Source organism: Nelusetta ayraudi, unplaced genomic scaffold (genome assembly GCF_046127955.1).
Source record: "Nelusetta ayraudi isolate G7.1 ecotype Tasmania unplaced genomic scaffold, CSIRO-AGI_Nayr_v1 ptg000063l, whole genome shotgun sequence".
NCBI classification, from domain to species: Eukaryota; Metazoa; Chordata; class Actinopteri; order Tetraodontiformes; family Monacanthidae; genus Nelusetta; species Nelusetta ayraudi.
Genome location: NW_027466113.1, coordinates 5,060,771 through 5,082,880, shown reverse-complemented (window position 1 = coordinate 5,082,880; position 22,110 = coordinate 5,060,771). Strand labels below are relative to the sequence as shown.

General features: G+C 49.3%; 1 protein-coding gene and 1 long non-coding RNA gene across 14 annotated transcripts; both read left to right on the top strand.

Annotated features, from left to right (window-relative positions):
- fam131bb (family with sequence similarity 131 member Bb) lies at positions 1-19,827 on the top strand. 13 transcript variants are annotated; one of them, XM_076041269.1, is made up of 10 exons: positions 1-173; positions 2,538-2,582; positions 9,508-9,545; positions 11,974-12,009; positions 12,465-12,567; positions 14,662-14,886; positions 15,147-15,287; positions 16,706-17,007; positions 17,614-17,865; positions 19,283-19,827. In XM_076041269.1, the coding sequence occupies exons 1-10, from the start codon at positions 146-148 to the stop codon at positions 19,490-19,492; spliced, it is 1,380 nt and encodes a 459-aa protein (XP_075897384.1). In that variant the 5' UTR covers positions 1-145; the 3' UTR covers positions 19,493-19,827. The 13 variants fall into 13 exon arrangements, with proteins under 13 accessions (XP_075897384.1, XP_075897387.1, XP_075897385.1 ...); XM_076041272.1 differs by lacking the exon at positions 11,974-12,009 and having other exon boundaries at positions 12,465-12,558; XM_076041270.1 differs by lacking the exon at positions 11,974-12,009.
- An 8-nt stretch (positions 19,828-19,835) lies between these two features.
- Positions 19,836-22,007, top strand: LOC142898355 (uncharacterized). The gene is made up of 2 exons (XR_012928575.1): positions 19,836-20,416; positions 20,480-22,007. It is a non-coding gene; the product is annotated as an uncharacterized LOC142898355 (long non-coding RNA).
- The last annotated feature ends 103 nt before the right edge of the window (positions 22,008-22,110 follow it).

Below are 22,110 nucleotides of genomic sequence, written 5' to 3'. Positions count from 1 at the left end.
GCATCGGAGGAGGAGAGCGAGAGAAGGAAGCAGCCACCGCCGAGAGAGTCGCAGGGAGGAGGAGGAGGAAGAAGAAGAAGAGGGAGAATGCGCGGCGTCTGGGCAACACTTCCACGATTGTGTCCGGGGCCTTTGTGAATACACCATGGGATGCATCGGCTCTAGGAGACTGAGTAAGCCTGCGCGCCTCTTCCCTCTTGTCTCGTTGCGGGCTAAGGGGGGTGAGGGGTGGGACGGGGGAGGTTGCTACGGAAGCAAGCTTGGAGGAGGATGGGGGTGCTGCTGGGCTGGAGGAGCTCAGGGTCTTTGGCGTGGACAGTCATTGTTTTTGCGCGTGTGTGTGTGTGTGTGTGTGCGTGTGTGAGTGCTGGTGTGAGCCTCTCGCTTTGCCTTGTGTGAGTGCAGTGTCCAGGCGAGGTGTAGATGTGTGTGCGCGTGTGTGTGTGTGTGTTTACAGGGGTGGCTGCACACACAACGGCACACAGGCATAGAGACAATATGTGTTAAAATGTGTTATCGTGTGTGTGTGTGTGTGTGTGTGTGTGTGCGGTTGCATCCCCCACCTTCCCACTCCCCTCCCTCGCCTCCCTCTCTCCCACCCCTCCTCCCCTCCCATCCCTTGATTTATGATGCTGTTTGGCAGTATGTATACGTGTGTGAGTAGGAGGCAGAGCGGGATGGAGAGAGGCGGCAGAGGGGAGACGTGGCGATAGTGCTTATTTATAGGGCAGTTCGGGGTTTCGGGAGAAGGAGGGAATAAGAGGCAGGGGGAGAATGAGTGACATTGTGGTTAATTTTTTTTTGTTGCATGGTCCTGGTGTATTTACATGGACGAGGGGGCGAAAGAGAGGAGCGTGCGGGGGAGGAGGATTCAGGAGTCAGACGGGAGGGAGAGAGAGAGGCGACGCGGACTGGCGAGTGTGTGTGTGTGTGTGTGTGTGTGTGTGTGTGTGCAGGCGAGGCTCCGTGGGGATGGATTGGAGTTTTTGGGGGGGCTGAGGACCCTCCTGGATGAAGCCCGGCAGAGATGCTGCACTCGGGTTGCGTTAGGATGCGTCGGGGGGGTAAAAACACAGTTAATTGCGGCTGCGACGTGTCCGGATGTATTTGCCGCGGCGCATATTCAGGTCATGCATCCATTCTCATGCTCCAAGGTAAAAATAAACACTCACTTCCCTACCGCGTGTTAAATATTAATGAGTCCACTTGGCACATATGGCTCTTGAAAACAGTGACTGCGCCCCGTCTGAACACTTGTTTTACATTCTCTGGAAAGTGTTTAACCTTTATAGGGGTCATAACTTCCAGGGCCCGGCGTGAGGACGGGAGCCGCGGCCTTTTCGTTCTCCCCCCTCTCCTCCCTCCTCCCTCCCTCCCGCGCTATACGAGGTGCAGATTCTTGATGAAGATCTTTCTGAGCATCGACAGGACATAGCGGGAGGAGGAGGAGGAGCGGCAGCGCGGTTAGGAAGGGCAGGTGTGATCTGGATATGGAGGAAAAGAGCGCCTCAGCGGCGCAGGCTTCGCACGCTATATACGGTCATTTGACAGATTGCAGAGCAGCAGAGGAGGTTAGCCTCCTCTGTCAACACTTGGGTCCAGACCAGTGAATGGGTGCTGGTCATAAAGTGATTGAAGGGGACAGAATGCATTGGGAAGGTGCCACACTAATCAGATACAGAGTCGCCTGGATGCTGATGCTGGTTTTCTTTTGGCAGAATTGATCAACGATGAAAATGTTGAAATCCATCGGGGCTGATAAACGGTCCAAGTATTTTGTGGAATTGAATATTGGGTGATAAGTACGAAACAAGCAGAGTGAGACCTGTCACACTAAGTGCACTTTGAACATCTGCTTGTATGTGTGTGTGCACATACAAGCTCACGCCAACCAGCAAATAAACAGCGGGCAGCGTGGGTGCGTCCCGGAATGGGGGGGCGGCGGCGTTGGCAGCGTAGAGGTGCGGTCATGTTTATCCTCCGTGAGAGGGAGAGAGAGAGAGAAAGAGGGAGAGAGAGTGAGAGGCTGTAGTGTGTGCTATCGATTGGCCTTCTCAACTGCAGTCCACATTGCCAAGAGGAAATCAACAGGAGGAGCAGCAGGCCTGGATCTGCCTGTGAACGGCAGCGACTCCGATGCATCTGTCCGCCCGCTGGTAACACAATCCGGCCCAGATCCATCAGATCTGGGTGTGGGTCTGCTTGTCCATGGGATATCTCCTCACTTCCTGCACTGATCTGACTATCTAACTGTGCTATCTAGTTCTCTGACCCGCTGCTCGATTTTTAATTGTCTTTGGACTGCCAGAGCTGACATCAATGCTAACTTTGTTTTCATAGAGAGCCTGATTTGCCCAAACATTATACTAGAAAAATGAGTTTGCTGTTAAAAGTCAGTATTCAAAGGAACACCATTATTCATCAACATTTTCATCCATGTATTCCAACAATAAAATGTGTCTCTAGTCTGTTGGTGAACTTCCCAGATGGAAGGAAAGTTCATCCTTGACTTCTTCTCCTTGCTCCATTTTTCAAAGCGGCGGGGCTACTGGACATCACAAACAACACAGATACCACATCAGGTTAGTTACAACATGCTCTGCCAGGTTTCCAGTCTGCCCTGTGGGACCACCTTGTTATTGTCTCCTTCCAAAACACGAGGAAGTAACAACAAACCATCTGTTTCAGCAGACAGCTGTGAACAGAGGGCTAAACACGCTTTTCTGGAGTATTTGGGATGATTGACGATAGTAAACAAATGCCTTTTTGTGTTAGGATTTAGGGTACGGAGTGCAACAGCTGTTCTCTGAAATATGTACTGTTCATTAGGTTTCCCAACAACATCTACTATAGCCTAGCTAGTAGCTAGCTCCCCTCCCCGTCACTTACTGAGTCTGGTGAAGAGCGGCGGTGATATACAATCGACGCACCTCCATCCATCACAGCAACAGAGAGCAAAGGCCTTGAGGGCCAGTCGTCAGGGGTTGCACATCCACTGTGAAATAAGGAAGCGAGATCTACCACACATAAACCTATATATGCACATATATACATATATATATATATATATATTTATGTATATATATATATATATATATATATATATATATATATATATATATATATATATATATATGTATATATATATATATATACGTACATATTTGCTGCCAGTGACTCAGCTCATGTGTCACTGAGGGCAAATTTCTCCTGCTGGCAAACACAGTTAACTGCTCTGTATTCAGTAGCGCGATCCCATTTGTAGATGCAGTGTGTTGATCATGCCATTAGCCATGATTGTGCTGAAAGCTGAACGTCAGAGGCTCTTTATCTGTTTCCAGTTAGCAGGCCACACTTCACAACGTTAGCCCACAACATTAATCATTGTAGCCATTTCGAGTGTTTTGTCCAGTGTGTGCGTAACTGTGGGTTGGCGCAGTGGACAAAGTCCAGGTAGAAATACGGGCCATTATGTCGACTCTTACCTGGTTGTGGAGCCGCGGAACAGATTCCCTCTTTCCTCTGAGTTGTTTTGCTCAAGTGCCACTGCCGACACACCACTTACCGATTCAATGAGCACTAATATGCCATTCGGGGGCCTGTGTGTGTCTGTGTGCGCGCCCGCGTGTGTGTTTGTGGTTGTCTGCACGCACATTTTTTTCCAGATTGAAAAGTTTCTGTGGTGAAGAGTGTTGAAAGCAGGAAAATTACCTCTGGTGAGACGACATCAGGCTCCAAATCTCTGTTGCTGGCTCTTGGATTTCCAAACACGGAATGGAAAAAATGGGCTTAAAGAGGAAATTTATGTTAATCGTGTGAGATTCTAAGAGTGCCCAGATAGAGCCTGTTTTTCCTTCCAGATGCCTGCATGTTCGTATGTGGCTGCATAAATATATGCACACATGGACCAGTGGGTGACCTCAAGTTTACATCCACCTCCTGCATGCTAATTCTCTCGCTGCTATATTTGTACGTGTGTGGGTGTGAATACGGAGTAGTCAACACTGTTGCTTAACACATTCCATCCCCTCTTGTCTTTCAACAATTTCATAAAGGCTTTTCCAACCTGTTAAGCTTTCAAGAGAAAAAAAAAACTCAACAAAAACCCCAGCGGCCCTCCGTGGTGCACGGCTTTACACAGATCCAGCCCCTCCAGTGTTTGCCTGTGAACTGGTAAATCTGGCAGCCGGGGTTGTGGCCTGATTGATTGGCTTCAGTCCAGCTTGGAAAAGCCTTGTACACATGAATGCATCCAAGGTGAATGACTCGGTGATGTAGTGCCTTGGAGATGTGGTGAGACCTGATGACCCTTACCTGTGTCAGTGTGTGTGTGTGTGTATCTGCGTGTGGGTTGGCTTGTGTCTTTGCGTGCGTTCTTTCACATCCAAGGACTCTTGTGTGTGTGCGAGTGTCAGATCTTCACCTGCAGATTTATGTGTGTGTGTATGTGATATTTTCTAGTATATGCCATTAAAGTTTTGCCTTGTCACAGGGTATTCAGCTCATTAAGGCGAGCGGCCTTGTACATTTCTCCCACATCAGAATTATGAGGCTTGCAGGTAAAATGGGCGATTTGGCCGCACAATTTAGTGTCTGTATTGCAATATGTTCGTAAAAGAGGAAAAAAAAACCTCATCCTCAATTTGATTGATGTAAAAATGTCTGAGTTTCTACTGCTTTTGTGTGCAGTATCAGGATGCAACCAGCACTGCTGTTATCTCTAGAAAGTAACAGCAATGTAGGAGAAAAAAAGAGCATGAACTGAGAGCATGGACAGACTTTGATGCATATCCAAAGTAAGAAACTAGAGGTCTTCTGAAGACCGTGTGTGTAAAGGTAATTATCACTGATTGAGCTGCAATAACTATTAATCAAAAAGATAATGTTTAAAACCAACATTTCAATATTACGTCATTTTGTGAGGTGGGTGTTTGTCTCTGGTGGCTTCTCCATGAGCAGGCGCAAAGGTTTGGAATGCGTTGCAATATGAAAATAATGCAAAAACAAACAAACAAATAAAATAGAACTTTCTGCTATTGGAAGGACTTAAAGGTTAGATGCATTTACAAATGCATTTGGAAATCACAACCTCGATAACGATAAAAATATGGATTGATAAATTAACCTCGCAGTTCAGACTCGACCCATTCCTTCCTATCAACGCAGGAATCGCCTTACACCGAGACGTAGATGCATAAAATGGACGGGCGGGTCGAAGCAGCGGAGGGTCAAGGGGTGAAATTGGATTCAGCGTTACTCTGCCTCGGCAGCTTTTTTTTCCTTCCCTCCGTCCACACGTACAATCAGTTCAAGGCATTTTCTTCCTCCTTGGCTTTCATCCGAAGCGGAGCTCTCGGAAGTCAGCGCGAGCGATCCCTTTTTTTTTTGTTTTTTTTTTATTGTACCGCTGCTGCAGCAGCACCTGCCCGGATACAACATGCTTCCACATTCTCCAGGCCGCCACAGTCACTCCAGCAGCAGCGGCTGCTGTAACCTATTTACCCCCACATTAGTGATGGAGGTCTGCGCAGGTTAGCGCGCACTTTTGGTGCCTAAACAAATCAATGAGGCGTGTCAGGCCCCGACCAATTACACGAAAGGCTGGGAACGACGCCTGTGCCAAGTGCGAGGCACAAACCCCATGCTGTTTCTGATTAATTGTTGGTGAGAAGCCCTGCTTGTGTGTGAGTGTGTGTGTGAATGCGTGTGTGTGTGTGTGTGTGTGTGTGTGTGTGTGTGTGTGTGTGTGCAGACGATGTCCCGAGGCGCACTTCCCTCTGCTTTTCCTCAAGCAAACTCTGCGGATCGGCGGGTGCTGCGGTCCTCAGCTGTGCTCTCGCTCCACCACGGCGCTCACTCAGCCAGCATCCGCAACAGCTCGCTGCGAGAGGCTGCTGCCATCCAGCCTGGTGCCCTGTTGTGGCAACCAGCCTCACTGCAGCTGTCATGGTAAACAGGCACCAAGGGCCCTGAGTCCCGCTGCCTTCGGTTCTCCGCCCCGACCGCCGATGCTTTAAGGCAAAAAAAAAAAAAAAAAAAAAGAATTTCAGATGATGCCCACCGCCGCTCCTCCTCCTCGACTTGAGCGGGAGCAGTCAAGGCAGCGCAGCCTGGGCCGGGCGTTGACAGTGCAGCCGCTGCAGATCTGCGCGTGTTGGTTACGCACGGCTGAGCTGCTCCCTTATTCCTCCTCCTCCTCCTCCTCGCTCCCTCTCTTCCCTGTCACTCCCTCTTCTCCGACCGAGCTAAGCCTGGCCCTTCCTTACCACCGCAGGGTGGGGGTGGCGGTGGAGGGGGTATCGGTGCTATGCTCGGAGCGCCTGGGGAATGGAAGGGGGAAAAAAAAAAAACGGTCTCAGAGCGGCGGTCATGTGCAACCGCCGTCACTGTTGTTCTTTCCTCAAGGAAAGAAGGAATCCTGCTCCGGCTTCTCCGCCAATCAGCTCGGAGCGCGAGAGCATTACCTCCGCTGGAACATGCAGCCAACCCCCTACCTCCCGGCAAGCCCCCCCAGGAGCCACTGGGCTGCATGTTACGACTACTAAACCATTAGCTCCAGAGATATTCTGAGAAAGGAACAACTCTAAATAATCCATGCATGATGTCGACAGATCGGGACCCCCGTTGGCTGGCCACATAAATAGCGCAATGCTTTGATGCAATCTCACATGAGGCTGGAGATTGCAGACGCTAAGATAACATACACACGCTGGCGTCGAGGTGCATCCTGCAGCAGTCCTCTCTCTCCCTCTCTCTCTCTGTCTCTCTGTCTCTCAGCTGCGTTGTGATTAATGGAAGGACAGAGCGACTTGCCAATCTGCTAATTGGCCAAACGTTGCTGAAGGGGGGGGTGGCAATGGTGGCAGTGAGGGGGCGTGGCGCCGTGCCCTGCCCTATACCGGCAGTCGCTGTAGGCCTGATGTGTATATACAGTATACGGGCCGGGCCGCGTATATGTTGGGTTTGTGTTTGCAGGGCAGATTTTCAACCCAGATGGGAGGAAGGAAGGAAATCTGGGACAGCTACCCCCCCGTGCCCCCCGTCCCCCCTCCCTCGAAACCTCCCTTATCGTCCGCCACCGGCCGTGCAGGCGTCGAGCAGCGAGATATTTCTGCGTCTGAGTGATGCGAGCCAATAAAGTGGCCACCTCACACGGCGCTGCTCAGCGCCAGAAATTAAACATGGCTGGCTAATCCTGCTGAGGTCAGGCAGAGTTCCTCTCCAAACCGGGAGATTTGCGTCCGAGTGTGGACGCGTCCACGCCGGTGGGCGACGGAATAAACTTCCTGACATGCAGTTAGTCTGCAAAAGGGCAGTTTTGTTCACATGCAGACATCCTGCTTATGGAGTTGAAGGAGGGCTCCTGCAGCCGGCCACCCGCCAGCAGCCGCGACCGCGTTTAAAACGCAAGGTTCGGCGCCTTCGGATTAAGTGCATCACATCTGCAGTAACAACCTTAAGTCTGAGAACGGAATATCTTTGATGTGTCGCGTCTAATGTTTGACACTGTCAGATTTACGAAAGGAAAATCCGCTTTCTTCCCAAGGTGAGAGACCTTTCTCATGAATCTAAAGTGTTTACTTCTGTCCCGAAAAAAAAAAAAAAAAATCCTGATTGGAAGACGGCCGTTGTGACAAACAGATCATTGGTATTACTGCCGACATCTGAATCTGAAGGGACTGGGAAATGAAAAAGGCAGATATTTTATTATTTTGTATTATATGATAGGATAAGAGTAGGTTTTTTGCAGGCACACAATTTACACCTGTGTGTTTATAAAAAACTGGAGGGCCTGCATAAGAAAGAGGGACACTGGTACAGATACAGCATAAAACCCTCAGTGTCATCGTGTGCTTTACCAAGAGTTTCCAAGGTTTCCCAGCTGTGTTCTAAGCGTTAGGAAAATGATGTGCCCCTTTTAAAGGTTCCATATGATGTAACTATTCTATATTTTTGATTCATCAATGTTTCCCAGCAGTGAAACACACTGGCGTCATCTACGAGGTCTCTGGCCTGTCAGTGAACTCCTCGGAAGCGTGGGAAGAACTTCCTTTTTTTTTTTTCTTTCCCTTCTTCTGCTTTTTCACTTTGTCACTCAAGAAAGTGCGAGCTGTTCCGTAAACTGTGCTTTGTGGTTTCACAAAGAGCACGATTCGTCTCAAAGGTCATTGTCAATATGTACACCAGAATGTTGTTAAATCTGGAGATGTTTTGATAATGACATTTGTGTGGCTGCTCCACTGGACGCTGTGATGAAAAATAAAGATGTGTCAATTATTATATGTATATAATTTACCTGTAAGGTAAATTTACTCTACTAATGGAAAATGCACTTTATTCTCCAAAACACGGTTGGTTTATTTCCATTCATTTTAAACGATCCCCTGGGAAACCAACTACAGTTAAAAAAAAATAAACCTATACAAAGTGGGTGGAGGAAAACTGGGCCAAAAACACACACTCCTGGAAGTCATACACACAAAACTGAGCACAGAGTAGTTATTTGATAAGGATCCTCCTGAAATCAGAAAACCCCTCTGTTTAAATATTGTATGAATCGCGCTGATTTTGCACGTTGCACGGCCTCCCTTGCTGGGTAAAAAAAAGGGTAAATTTCCTCCAATGAAGTTTGTCCCCGCCAGGCCCCCTGACCCTCGCAGCGATCCGACGGCACTGGCCGCAGTTCAGAGTGGGAGGGTAATAAGTGAGTGGCCGGCAGAGACGGAGTGGAGCTGATGTTTGTGAATCACTGGGTCAGTGGGTCACGGCCGTGGCTGGACAGGCTGAGAGGAGGCAGCGGCAGCGCTCTGCTTCGCTCCTGTCTTCCCGAGCAGTCGCTCGTGATTGGCTGAAAAAAACCCAAAAACAAACAGAGAGAGGCCGCGACGCACATGCAAAAACAAAACGCACACATGCGGAGACACACACACACACACGGCAGTGATACAGGAAGGAACGCCCCCGTGAGAGTTGTGGAGCCAGAGCCTCTGACACAGTGAGCAGGCACTTGGAGACCAGGGCCTTGTTTAAACTCCATTACGGATGCAGTCGCTCTAATTAAACCAGTGTTTTAATTAGGATTTGGACGGCCAGGAAAGAGGAGCAAGATAAGGTTCATATATCCAGCAGCTCCGGCGCCGCCGCTCTTTGAAACCACACACGTGTGCTGCGACGGGTGTCTGTCGCTCTGTCTGTCTGCCTGTCTCCCTCTCTCTGTCTGTCTGCCTGCCTCCCTCTCCCTCTCTGTCCGTCTGTCTGCCTTCCTATCTGTCTGTCTGCCTGTCTCTCTCTCTGTCTGTCTGCCTCCCTGTCTGTCTGTCTCACCACCAGTCTGCCTCTCTGTCTGTCTGTCTCTCCGTCAGTCTGTCTCTCCGTCAGTCTGCCTCCCTGTCTGTCTGTCTCTCCATCAGTCTGCCTCTCTGTCTGTCTGTCTCTCCGTCAGTCTGCCTGTCTGTCTGTCCTACTGCTCCCTCACACTCTTCTTGTCTCTCTCTCCCTCTCTCTCAGCGGCAGATGGCGTGCCGGTCCAGAAGGATGGAGAGCAGGTACGTCGCCCGCTCGCCGCCCGCCAGTCGCCCGGTCTCACTCCTCGCTCTCGGTGACCTTCCCTCACAGCGGACCCCCCCCCACCTGCTCGCCTGGCCGCCGCCACCCCTCCCAAGGAAACCCCACATGGCAGCTCACCTCGCCCCCTGCCTACCCTCTCGCCCTCCCCCCCACCGCGGTGCCCGCAAGGTGTCCGCGGCGCGCTCATGCTAGTAGTTTCAGTCGCCCATCGCGTCGCTGTCTGTCTGCAGACTCAACTTCCACTAGACTTCCCCGCCCGAGCACGACGGGGTCACGTAGCTGGAAGACTGAGCAATCGCTACTCTGGTTGGCTCACTGGGGCGGCGGCTGCTGTTCCAGGCTGACAGCGCCGCCGCTTCCAAGCAAAGCTGCTCAGACGCTTCTCTTCTCTTCTCCTCCTCGCTGCCATAACACCTCTGATCCCTCGGCCTAAAACAGCTCCCACCGAGACGGGGGACACAATGGGGGTAAAGGGGACGAGGGGGAGGTGAGGAGAGGGGGAGAGGGGGAGGAGGGGAAGCCATTTTGGACTAAAATCCCCAGAACTTTATTCACCAAATGCACCGTGATGACTGATTCCATCATTTATTTATGGATCGTGCCCCAGAATGCCCTTCAGTTCTGCTGCTGGGAGGAAGGAAACAACCACACGCACGCACGCACGCACGCGCCCACACAAACACACACATATGCACTCTGCCTTGTCAGTGCTATCAAAGGAAACTTACTTTAAAAAAAAAAAAAAAAAAACTTTCAGAGGCAGGGCTCAGTTTTTCAAACTCTCCTCACACCTTCAGTCTGGGACAGCACAGAGCTTTATTTTGAAACGCTTTACAATTTAAATGTGCCGACCAGAGTTTTGCATGCTGGGCAAAAATGTCCCAAAAAATTCTTCCTTAAAATGTCGAGGCAGGCCATGAGTAAATCGCACGTCTCCTTGCTAAAGGTTTTGATATATAGAGTGGAATCCATGAGCCAAGTGTGTTCGCGCTGAGTAGCGTGTGAGAAAGCGCAGCGCACTCAAACTGTTCCAGAAACCGAATGTGTGATGATGATGGACACGTCATCCTGGTGATGTGCTGGAAGTAGTACTCTGGCATTAGCACGCTCGCCAGTGTTAGCATCCACAAAGCTAGCTGGCATTCTCCTTGCGACGCTCAACGAGGCATGAACAATCTTTGACAAAATATTGTTCATGCTGTATTAGCGGTGTGTTTTGCGATTTGCTAGATGGGAATTCTTAGTGGAAGACATAGAAGAACTGGGTTAAACTGGAAAAAGTTGCCATTTTGTAAAGCTAGGTGCACTGCTACAAGCGTATTGCATTAAAATCAACTGTGTTTGGTAGACTAACGGAAAAGCGTGATTTCAGACACAGTGATATGTTATCAAAGCAGGGGACTTTTTGAGGAAATGTAAAAAAAACAACCAAAAAATCATTCTCTTGTTCCAAGTCTTGGCCGCATTAATCTGCCTGTGGTTCCGGTTTCATGCTAGCGTGCAGCGTTTCATTCTCCAACTCTCAACCAACCAGCCAACGGTCACAATCATGAACGACGATATTCAACTTTGCTTCTCACACTGTCGGCCAATAAATCTAACACAAAGAGACTTGGACATGTTCAAAGTCTGTTTTTTTTTTTGTTTTTTTTAAAAGATACAAATCTACAGGTGTAAATCTCAGTATCTTCCACAGCCGTGAACACACCACTGCCCCCAGTTCAGTCGGCTTTCTGCCCGGCTGATAAAGAGGGACGGGGTGGCGTAGGCAGCTGTTTATCTGCTCGATACCCTGCAGCGGCCTCCCACCCCCCCCCCACCCCAACCCTCCCCTCTCCAACACCCCTGCTCCCGTTCGCCTCAGTCCACTGTCTGATTGCACGCAGCATCAGATCAAGTTTGAGACACAAGTGATGTCTGTCTTGCGCTCTCTCTCTCTCGCTCTCTCTCTCTCTTTGTCTCTCTGTCTCTCTCTCTCTCTCTCACACACACACACACACACAGACACACACAATTTTTCCCGCCAGGCATGGAGTGTTTTTTGGTGTAGTCAGAAAAGAGACTCGCTGAAGCGCAGCATCTTTATTCTGCCGTACATAAGCAAGCAAATATACTGAAGCCCTGTTTAATCCCCCCCACCCTCCGCCCCCCCTCCGCCCCCCTCCTGTCATCCTTGACTCTCGCCTCCCGTCACCCTGGAAAATCCCGTGTCTCTGCTTCCTCTTTGTACCCTCCTCCCCTTCTCTCAATTTCCACCTCCCCCCCCCCCCCAACGTCTGTTGTTGTTGCACCCCTCACCCTCACCCCCGTCACTCCTCCCATGCACATCGATGTCCTCCGTCCTGTCGCTCGCCCTCTGCCCTTTACCCATCCCTCTCTCTCTCCCCTCCTATCTCTCTCCCTCAGCATGGACGTTCAGAATTTTCTTGGGAAGGAATCAATGTAAGTGTTGTCACCCCCCTCCCCTCCAACCCCCGCACCTGGAACCTTTTTACCTTCACCTCGACCCGTTATGTATTTATCTTTCTGGCCGGCGGCTCTCACCCTCCTCACACCTCCCCCCCGCCTCACTCCCCTCGCTTCACCTTCACAGCCGATCTGTGTGTGGGTTCTTGCACAGTAGTCTTGCACGATTGCGAGCACAATCAGAGGGCGCCGCTCACAGGTGCGCTCTTGAAACACAGCAACTTGAGCAAATTGCAGATTCTATTTTTTGTATTAACCCAACACCTCCTCCATCACTTCTCCTCTCCACTCACCCCCCTCCTCTCCGAACTGCCTTGATGTCACTGTGTGCTCTGTCACACTTCCCAAACGATCCTTTTCTTCAACCCCCCTCCAACCCCGACTCCCCCACCCTCCTCCCTGCTCCATTCCTCCTGTCTCTCCTGCTCCAGCTGTCCATGGAGGACACCACGTCAATCCTGCCGCGGCTCAAGAGGAACTCAAATGCCTATGGCATCGGCGCTCTGGCTAAGTCTTCTCTGTCAGGTGTGTCAGGTGTGTGTCTGTGATGTAACTGGTAAATCGACCCCATGTTGGCTCCTCTCCCCCCTCCTCCGTGGCTCGGGGGGGGCCCTGGAGTCAGCATGGTACCCGAATCGGGTTCCCCTTTCTATCACTCCCTCCTTTCCACTCGCCAATGGCTCCTTTGTGAGTCATTGGCAGAATTAATCCAGCTTGAAAATGCACAGCACACATTCACACTTTCACACATGTCTAGTTGCTCTGAGAAAAGGTGAGTGGGAAGTGTAGTCTCTTTTTTAATGTTAAGTGGTTGTGAAGTTGTGGCGTCCTGAGTAATTATTAGTTTGAATGTTTTGAACCAAGTTCAGTGCAGTGAAGTTCTTTTTTTTTGTTTGTTTGTTTGTCTGTTTTTAGTGCAGTGGTTCATTTGGTTCAATCCAGCCGTCACGTGCAGTGCAGTGCAGTGCAGTGCAGTGCAGTACAGTTTATTTGAGTGCAGTGAAGTGTTTCAGTAGTGCAGTGCAGTGCAGCCGCCGCAATGTGTGGTGTGGTGCTGATTTGTCTCATAATTTATTCCCATAATTTATTCATAAATCTCATCCCTCCATGCATCACCACCAGGGAGATCCAAACGGCCAGGGATTTACAGTTTGTGCCGTCATGTGTGGCTCATATGAAATATGGAGCGCAGCCATTATGCAGATATCAGCTGGTGTTAGCTTGGCCGCGGGGGAATGAACTCCTCCCTTTTATATTTTTTAAAAGAGTGTTCTGCGGTAGTTTTACATGAGAGGAGGTCTCGGGCAGAGCAGCAGGAGATGCAGGAGAGCGGCTCTCTGCTTAGCCAGCGCAGCTCAGCTAGCAGCTCTCTGCTCAGCTAGCAGCTCTCTGCTCAGCTAGCAGCTTTCTGCTTACCCAGCGCAGCTCAGCTAGCAGCTCTGTGCTTTGCCAGCGCAGCTCAGCTAGCAGCTCTGTGCTTAGCCAGCGCAGCTCAGCTAGCAGCCCAGCTTAGCTCGCAGCTAACATGTCAAGCAGCCAATCTCTCATTACTCATGCCACGCAGCCGCCTCACCCCAATTAACCCGTCCCCCTCCGTGATGCACCTTCAGTCTGACACGACACATCGGTTCCCACCTCCCCCCATCCTCCCCTGCTACCAGCTTAGTGCCATTGAACGCATGAATGTCATCTCCACGACCCCCTGCCATTTAGCTGCTTTTCTAATCCTTTCTCATATAGATCAGCATTAAAGCACCGACATTTCATTAATAAAATATAATTTCAGTAGTATCATTTGGGCTAATTAAAAAAATGCAAGTTAAGGCCTTTTTACACTGGATGTGTAAGAAATTATTATCATTATTATTATTATTATTATTATTATTATTATTATTATTATTATTATTATTATTTAATATTATTTAAAACTAAGAAAAAAGAGACTCTCTGCTCCCTCTTTTACTGATCTGCATCAGAAATAATTGGAAAACAAATTTACAAAGTGAAAGTGATCGTAACAGAAGGTCTCATCCTCCAGTCATGGGTGTTGTGTCCTCATCACTCTTTTCAAGAAAGCCTTTTTCCTGATGTGCTTTGTCACTGGAAAGTTTGCTCGTTTTTACACAACAACACAACGACGCAGCGATAATAAGATTGTTTATCATTGCAGTTGTTGTTGTTGTTGTGGCAGACAGATATGATGGGTCTGTTTCGCACTAACAAACAAAAAAATAGTGGCTTTTTATTAATTTGCATTCTACGTGTCAGCAATTTTTATATTTTTGTGAGTCAGTTATTTGCACAAGAAAATCCTCAGGCATCCTCTGTCTAAATGCCTGTAATAGTCTTAATGTCTCGGTGAAAAGAACCGAGGACTTCCTGCCCAGTCGCTCTTTCACTGCTTCACCTCTCCGCCACTGCTGGACATCCATCATTCCATAACCCATCATTCCATAACCCATCATTCCATAACGTCACCACCAAGAGCACAGACATGCACCGAAGAGCCAATAATGACAAGTCTACGACATTTTCCTGTCCCCTCCCCCCTTCCCGCATTCCACGTCCCTAATTCGCATACCTGCGATCCTCCACCACGTCGACTTCTGACTCGGCCGCCGGCTGCAGGGGTGAGCAGGACCATGAAGGAGAGGGTGACCAAGCCCACGGCCATGGCCCAGGGTCGCGTTGCCCACATGATCGAGTGGCAGAACTGGGGCATGCAGACGGTGGGCGCAGGGGGGATCCCCCAGTCCCGGATCACCACCCAGGAGCGGGAGAAGGAGCGGCGGCTGGAGAACGACGCCTACAGTGACCTCAGCGACGGCGAGAAGGAGGCGCGCTTCACTGCAGGTCGGACACACACTCACACGCACACACACACACACACACACACACACACACACACACACACACACACACACACACACACACACACACACAGGGGAAGTCTCTCCCTGAGCCTGTTGACTGTCATCAGCAGAAAGACTTCCTGAGTCTGGGACGTGTGCCAATATATTTTTTTATTTTTTATTATTTTTTTTTGAGTTAAGTAAAGAGAGGGATGACCCTCACTGTGTTCCTGGACTCATTCTGGGAATTCTGGCTCCTAGGTATCCTGCAGCAGTTCGCCATCTCGGAGGCGACGCTCCTGGCCTGGTCGTCGATGGACGGCGAGAGTCCCAGGTCGGGCTCCAACCAGGGCAGCGTGGCTCACCTGAGCGAAGTCAACCAGGAGAGCATCACCAGCCGAGGTAGGCGAAGCAACGATGCGATGATGCCTGTCAGTGCCTTTCCTTTTTGGCTATAACCTGTGGCCCAGTACATGTTCTGTTGCCTATTACTGATGCAGTATGTGGTTGTTACTATGGTGCATTTATATCATCCCCTCAGACTTGAGATTTCTTTCATCCATCCCATTTGAACTAACGTTCAAGAAGCCGTTTCTTGGCCACTTGTTCTTTATTTTGCGTTGTTGAATAGTTGCACCATCAGCACGTCGTGCAGCTGTAACCCAGTCAATGCCCAGTTTTGTGCCACTGCAAATATGTTGTCATGTCCCCAGTCAGCTGGCAGATGTGCTAACCACAACAGTCGATACGTTCACCCTGCCTTTCCCAACTGTTGTCGACCCAAACACGATACATCCGCCGGCGCTGGGATCCAAACCCCTGAGATCAATGGAACGCTCTGTTGAAACAGCAATGTTGGGGTTTGGTGTGGAGAAGCAGCTTGTGGTATAATGTGCGTACGTTCTGGCCGCCTGTCTTCTGGCTGGAGGGTTGGCTCGCCTTGTTATTTATTTCACATTTTCCCAACATGGTGGAAGGTAAAACTGCTGCAGTAGATCTGTAACAAAATAAAATAAAATAAAATAATATAAAAAACAGGTTGGATTCCGTACCTTCCCGGCAGTGTCTCCTTTGTGCAAAAACCTTTCTCCCCGGAAAATTCCAACAGCTTAGCAACTGTAACTTGAAAACAGGACCCCTATTCGGTGCTTCCTCGAAGGAAATGCATCAAACTAGCTCGTCTTTTCCAGTCAAATACACTTTGAGCACACAGCGAAAGCATCTGCGGCTGCGTTTACTCCTGGGCCCAATTTACTCGGCTCCTCTTGAGGGGACGATGCACAGCTCAAAATCAATGCTGCATCTGCAGCGCTCATGTTGACACATGTGACGAGTCAGCAGCGGGAAGGTGTGTCAGTAGTCAGGCCGCCTTCAAGATCTCTCGTCACGAAAGCAGCGCAGTCAGTATGCAAATGCTTTTTTTTTTTTCTCTTTTCTTTGTTGTTGCTCAACTTGCAGTCAAGTGTTGCGGACCAAAGCCAATTAATTCAGTCTGCAGTGCATCAAATGCGTCTTATGATGATAACATCTGAAACCTGATTGCTCAAATACAATTATATGATGAATTACCTTCTTGAAATCATATCAGCTTGTCACAGCCTCAATTGTTGGCCATTAAGCGGCGGGAACATCTTGCCGCGAAGATAAAGCACTGACGTTTTCAGCAGGGAGCAGCAGGGATTTACTTTGGCAAAGTTAAAAGTTAGAGCCAAGCGAACGTGAAGGCTGACGTCTGGATTTCCCAGGTTGCCTCTTTTTAATTATTTGAAGATCAGAGGAAGATCCATCAGCGCTAACAGCGTCTGCTGCCTTTCTTCCAGATCAGATATTGCACCACTCTTCGGCGGAGGTGTGGCCCCACACGTACGTCTCCCAGGGCCACTACTGCCTCTCCTCCTCCGACGCCTGGGAGCCCATCAACAACGACCCCTCCGGGGTGGCGTCCCCGGCCGCCGGCTCCTACGTGGTGGGGACGGAAGGCTACGACGGCCAGGCTCACTTCCTGTCGCAGCAGCAGCAGCAGTTCACGCTCCAGCAGCAGAGCCAGCTGCAGCAGCTGCAGCAGATCCAGCAGATCCAGCACTACCAGCAACAGCAGCTACTGCAGTATCAGCAGCAGCAGGTGGCGCTCCCGCTCATTTCAGATCTCTACTTGTTTAGTCTTTTCTATACTTGCCGGGGTAGTGTGATGATTTGTTCAGAGCAACACCCACTTTGAGCAACTCCACCTTCCAAAGGAGAAATGACATGATCCATGTTATACACGTAATAACGTTTACTGGGTCCAAATGGGATACAATGGAATGGAAAATGTGAGTTTGTGTTTACTTATACGGAGTCATTGAAAATAGAAGTTATACAGGAATGAACTTCAACTTTGTTTGTCTGTTTTTGAATTATCTCACCATAGTAGCAAATAGCAGCTAAAGCTCACACACTAGGCCTTTAACTTCCACCCTGGGCCTTTAACTTCCAGAGTAAAGAGCAAAGCAGCGCTGCCATAAAAGATTAAGTGTTTGGTTTGCCTGCAGCCATTCAGTATTAACGGCTCAGGAAGAAAGAAATTAATATTTACTTTGTCTGGACATTGCTTTTGTTGCGCAAAAAAATGGTTATTCTTTTCCTCCTGGGCTATTAAATGTGTACCTCTGTGTGACAGTTATGAGGGGGGGGCTGTTACCCATCTCGTTGCTGCCTCTGACTCTCTGGCTCTCGCTGTGTTTTCCAGCTGCACAGCGCCAACCACTCGCTGCAAGCCACGCCCAACAGCACCATCCACAGCCTCGTCCATCCCGCTCACCCGCCGCTCGTCGATCTGTGGAACACGGGCCAGATGGAGGCCTATCAGACGGAGGCGGGGGGCTACATGGGCGTGTCGGCGGTGGTGGAGCCCAGCCTCTGCGTCCCCGCCGGGGAGGAGGTGGTGGGAACCGAACACTCTCCGCTGCTGGAGCAGCAGGAGGAGGAGGAGGAGGTCAAGGTGAGGCGCATGGCCGGCAAGGTTGCGCAGAATTACACGTTGAGGGGCTAATCCCTCATCTCAGGCGGTGCTGAGCAAGCACAGGTGTCTTTTTTTTTTTTTACGTTTATTGCAAATCATATATCCAATTTTCCCCTTCAGTATGTAAGTGCGTGGACGTATGTTCTGTTCTTTATAGGTCAATTAGTCTGGAGGCCGGTGCAGTAAGTAGAGCAGATCAGAATAACAAGAATCCTCACAACCATTAATAAACCTGCTGCTTGCATTTTAAATTCGACACCTGGGGTGTGCGATGTTGGCACAAAAGTTGTGTTGGCCTGTGAAAAATGATGGCAAGCATTTCTCTGTAATTTACAAGGGTAAATGCAATCAATAATCATAAGTCGCAGCGGCAAAAAGAGCATTAATTTTCAGCCAGGGGTGATGTATTGCTGCATTAGCCAAGCGACAGCATGAAACAACCTCTCAAGTGGTCTTACAGGAAAACAGCTGCATCGTGACCAGTTAAACCTTCTTCAAGATCCACTGGGGATTAATTCCATTCAATTCAAACTAACTTAAAAAAGAAAGCATTTGAAAAGTACCTCAGGGTCGGGGGAATGTTCTGCATTTTAGATTTAATAACGACAGCGTACCTGTGTTGTAAACTGGAGTTATTTGGAATATGTGAGCTGGTGCTGAATAGTTCACACATCACAAGATCACAAGACTTGTCTCAGGGAGCCGCTGCTTCAACTACCATGTAACAATGTATATCTTGGGAGTCTGCCAATAATATGTGAATGAAAGACAGAGGATGAGGAACACTCTTATGGCCAATCTCATAGCTTTAGATTATCAACCTTCTTAGTAGTTAATAAACTTCTTGTAGTGGCCATTTGTCTTTTTTTTTATTTTGCTTTATCCTTAATATCCAAACTGAATTAACAAAATCAAATGAATCAAAATCAAATCAAATGTCCACTAAGGCACAGAGGGAGTGAATTCACGCAGAGATGCAACATTTATTTATTATTCTATTTCCATCAAAATGAACAAAACTGGGTGCTGCTGCCTCTCTTGACCTGGTCAAAAACCATAACCCTTCCCAGTGCTGCCCCCTATGCTTACAGACCCATATATATAGAAAACCTAGTGTTCCAGAACTACAAAATACCTTAAAAATTAACCAGCATGCACATTAACTCAAATAATGCTAAATATTATGATTAAACTAAAGGCGTATTTATCAAGCCAGATAAACGAAATAGTTGAATTTAACAAAAAAAAAAAAGATAAATAGCTCCAACACTCCACTTGCCATAAGACAAAACTAGACAAACTGTTGGGGATGACTTCATGTTATGTGTGGTAAAAAATAACCCCCAAACCCCTCCTCTGCGACCTCAGCCAACCCGATCCTTTCTCCTCTCATCAGGAGGAGGAAGTGACACTGTGCATGGAGCCCGAGTTGGCCGCCACGTTGACTCCGCCCACACAACAAGGCAATGCCTCCGGCGGCAGCAGTCCGGGGCAACACCCGACAGAGCCGGTGACGGACTGGAAGTCCTCCGACACCACCGGCCTGGTGCAGGCCTTAGAGGAGCAGGATCAGGAGGGAGCGGCCGCCCCGGCCGCAAACAACTGAGTTCCCACCCGGGACCAAACAAGAGACTCAACATCACAGACTTGAGAGGGAGTCAGCGCCAGGAGTGGGCGCTTACAATAAAGTATATATCTATTAATCTGTTACTTTTCAGGTACGAAGAAACACAACTTTATGGTTGCGAGAGGATTTTCGTTTTGTTTTGTTTTTCTTTTTTTCTTCCAACGGACAGTGATACACGTTTGTTGGTGGACTCACAGCAAAGAGGGAGACAATGCAACAAAGGACACCTATTTCTTTGTAAGCCTTAAATCCCAAAGGTAACCGAGGAACGGCGCGAGGACGGAGGAACTGGGAGGACAGTGCTGGGGGAGGAGGAGGAGGAGGAGGAGGAGGAGGTCTGCTGGGGGCACTGGGGGGAGCGGAGGGGGGGGCGCGTGCATGCTTTTTATGAAGACGAGCGACTCAACCCTGTCACCTCCTTTAGAAAAAAAAACAAAAAACAAAATCTACCATTGTGAAACATTATAGTAAGGATGATTTTTTGTGAAGAAAGCAAAAAAGAGAAAAAAAAAGCAACGAGCGTGTAAACGCGTATAAGACGTAATGGCAGAGAACTCCTGTTTACAGCTGTTACACAACATATTGGTGTTTAATTGAGCTGACCCCGCCCCCCCCCCAGGCCCCACTTCCCAAAGCCCCACACCCATACATTGAAACACGTATACATTAGTCATAGCGGAGCCCCTCCCACCCCCAACCCCCAACCAAGACGAGGTGTCACGTGTGATCAAAGTCGGGAAAAAAAACGTCTGTGTCGCATTTCGGCAAAAACGCAAACCGACCCTCGGAAACAACGACGACCACAACAAAAAACAAAAGTCTTCTATGGCGCTGAGGTGCAGGATGGCCTTCCGGAGGGTGGAGCCCGCCGCTGCCGACCGCTGCACACACACTGCACAGATGGTGAGGATTGTACTGTAAGATAGTGTGCTTCCTACTCAAATCTCTGTATGCATGTTTCTTCAGAGCACTATGGAGAACCTCCGGGGACTATACAGCACTGGATAGACTTTGCACTGAACTGCTGCGGCTTCCCGTCCCAGGGCCCGGCCAGGAACCAGAGGCTCCGTGGTGAAGAAATTGAAGGACAGAGCTCTGCATTAACAAAAAGGAAAAAAAAGAAGAAAAAAAGGAAACCTTTTTTTGCACTGATGCAATCCAACAGGTCTGAGGCTGCCTTTGGACAACTTTTCACGTCGAACCCCCCCTCCTCTTCCCTAACCACCACCACCACCACCACCGACTCACCAGAAGCAACACCAACCCTCGGATTTCCTTTCGGTTTTTAACCTTTGATCCTCTCGCCATCCGCGTTGTGGCGATGTACAGCGTCCGAGGATGAAAAACCACTATGTGAATGTACTGGAAGCCAGGCGGCAGCGCGTTGCCGTTTTCTCTGACGTCTCCTTGAAGTACACACACGCGCACACACACACACACCCACACACAAGCGCGCGCACGGGACAGACAGACTCGCGCTCTTTCATTTCAAGGTCTTTGTGAGCAGGTTCTTCACAGCGTCCGGACAGGAACGCCGTGTTGGAAATGGATTCTGATTCCGCTCGCTTTACCCCAGACCACCACTGCACACAACACACACATATATAAACACACACACACATGCATACACAAACACAAACACACAGATATCTAAATTGTAACCAGCAATATGCGGGAAACACAGCGGCTGCTCTGCGGTCCAGTGTCAAGCCCTGCCGTATAGATGTAAATATTCTGAGTAAATAAAAACAAAACGAAAAAAAATCTCCTCCTCTCACTCTCAGTCCCCGCTGTCCCAGTGCAGTTTTTTGATTTCTTTATTTTTTTACACGCCTCCGTCCCCGCTTTCACGTTGGGATTCCTCTCAGGCTCACGCTGAGGGCCTTCACGGGACTCTTGCTTTTCCCCTCATGCGCATCACTTTGAAAAAACAACAACAACAACAACAACAGAGGAATGTCTGTGTTGCAATCAGAGCCTGGTGGTGGGTCGACGAAAGGGGGGAGGGGAGGGGGCTGGGGGCGCAACCGGAGCCGTCTCAATCAGCCAATCAGGGAACAGAACCGAACGCGTGGTCTTCCTGCTCATCGAGATTACTGTGAAGCGGCTGTGACGCGACGACGAGGGATGGACAATGACGAGGCGTGCTTTCAATCCGCTCGTTCGTTCTCATCTCCTTTCCTTCCGGCTCTGGGAGGGGGAGGGATGGAAATGGGAGGAACGGGTGTGTTTACCTGTGAGGGAGGGAGGGATGGAGGGAGGAAGGGATGGAGGGAGGAAGGAGGTCCCCGGTTGAAGATGGTGAAGTCGCTGATGAACACAAACCACTGTTTGCATCCCTGCATCCTCTGTTGAAGGGGGGGAAACCAGGGGAGGTCACCCCCACTCAACCCTCCCCCCCACTCTGATGATTGTGTGAGACACTTTAAAGAAGAAAAAAATATATATATATATATATAAATATGTATAAATACAGTCTACTGACTTGAATGAATTTATTTGTCGGTTGCTTCTTTATGCAATGTTGGGGGACAATGTTTATTTTTCTACTGACTTGTTGAACCCCTCCCCCGCCGCCCCCCACCTTCCCCCTACCT

Bases quoted from the DNA above. Each gene is read 5' to 3' on its own strand.
- fam131bb (XM_076041265.1), top strand. From the start codon at position 11,898: ATGTCCTCCGTCCTGTCGCTCGCCCTCTGCCCTTTACCCATCCCTCTC. The intron at 15,288-16,705 runs GTAGGCGAAGCA...CCTTTCTTCCAG, and splicing joins GGAGAGCATCACCAGCCGAG to ATCAGATATTGCACCACTCT. The intron at 17,866-19,282 runs GTGAGGCGCATG...TCCTCTCATCAG, and splicing joins AGGAGGAGGAGGAGGTCAAG to GAGGAGGAAGTGACACTGTG.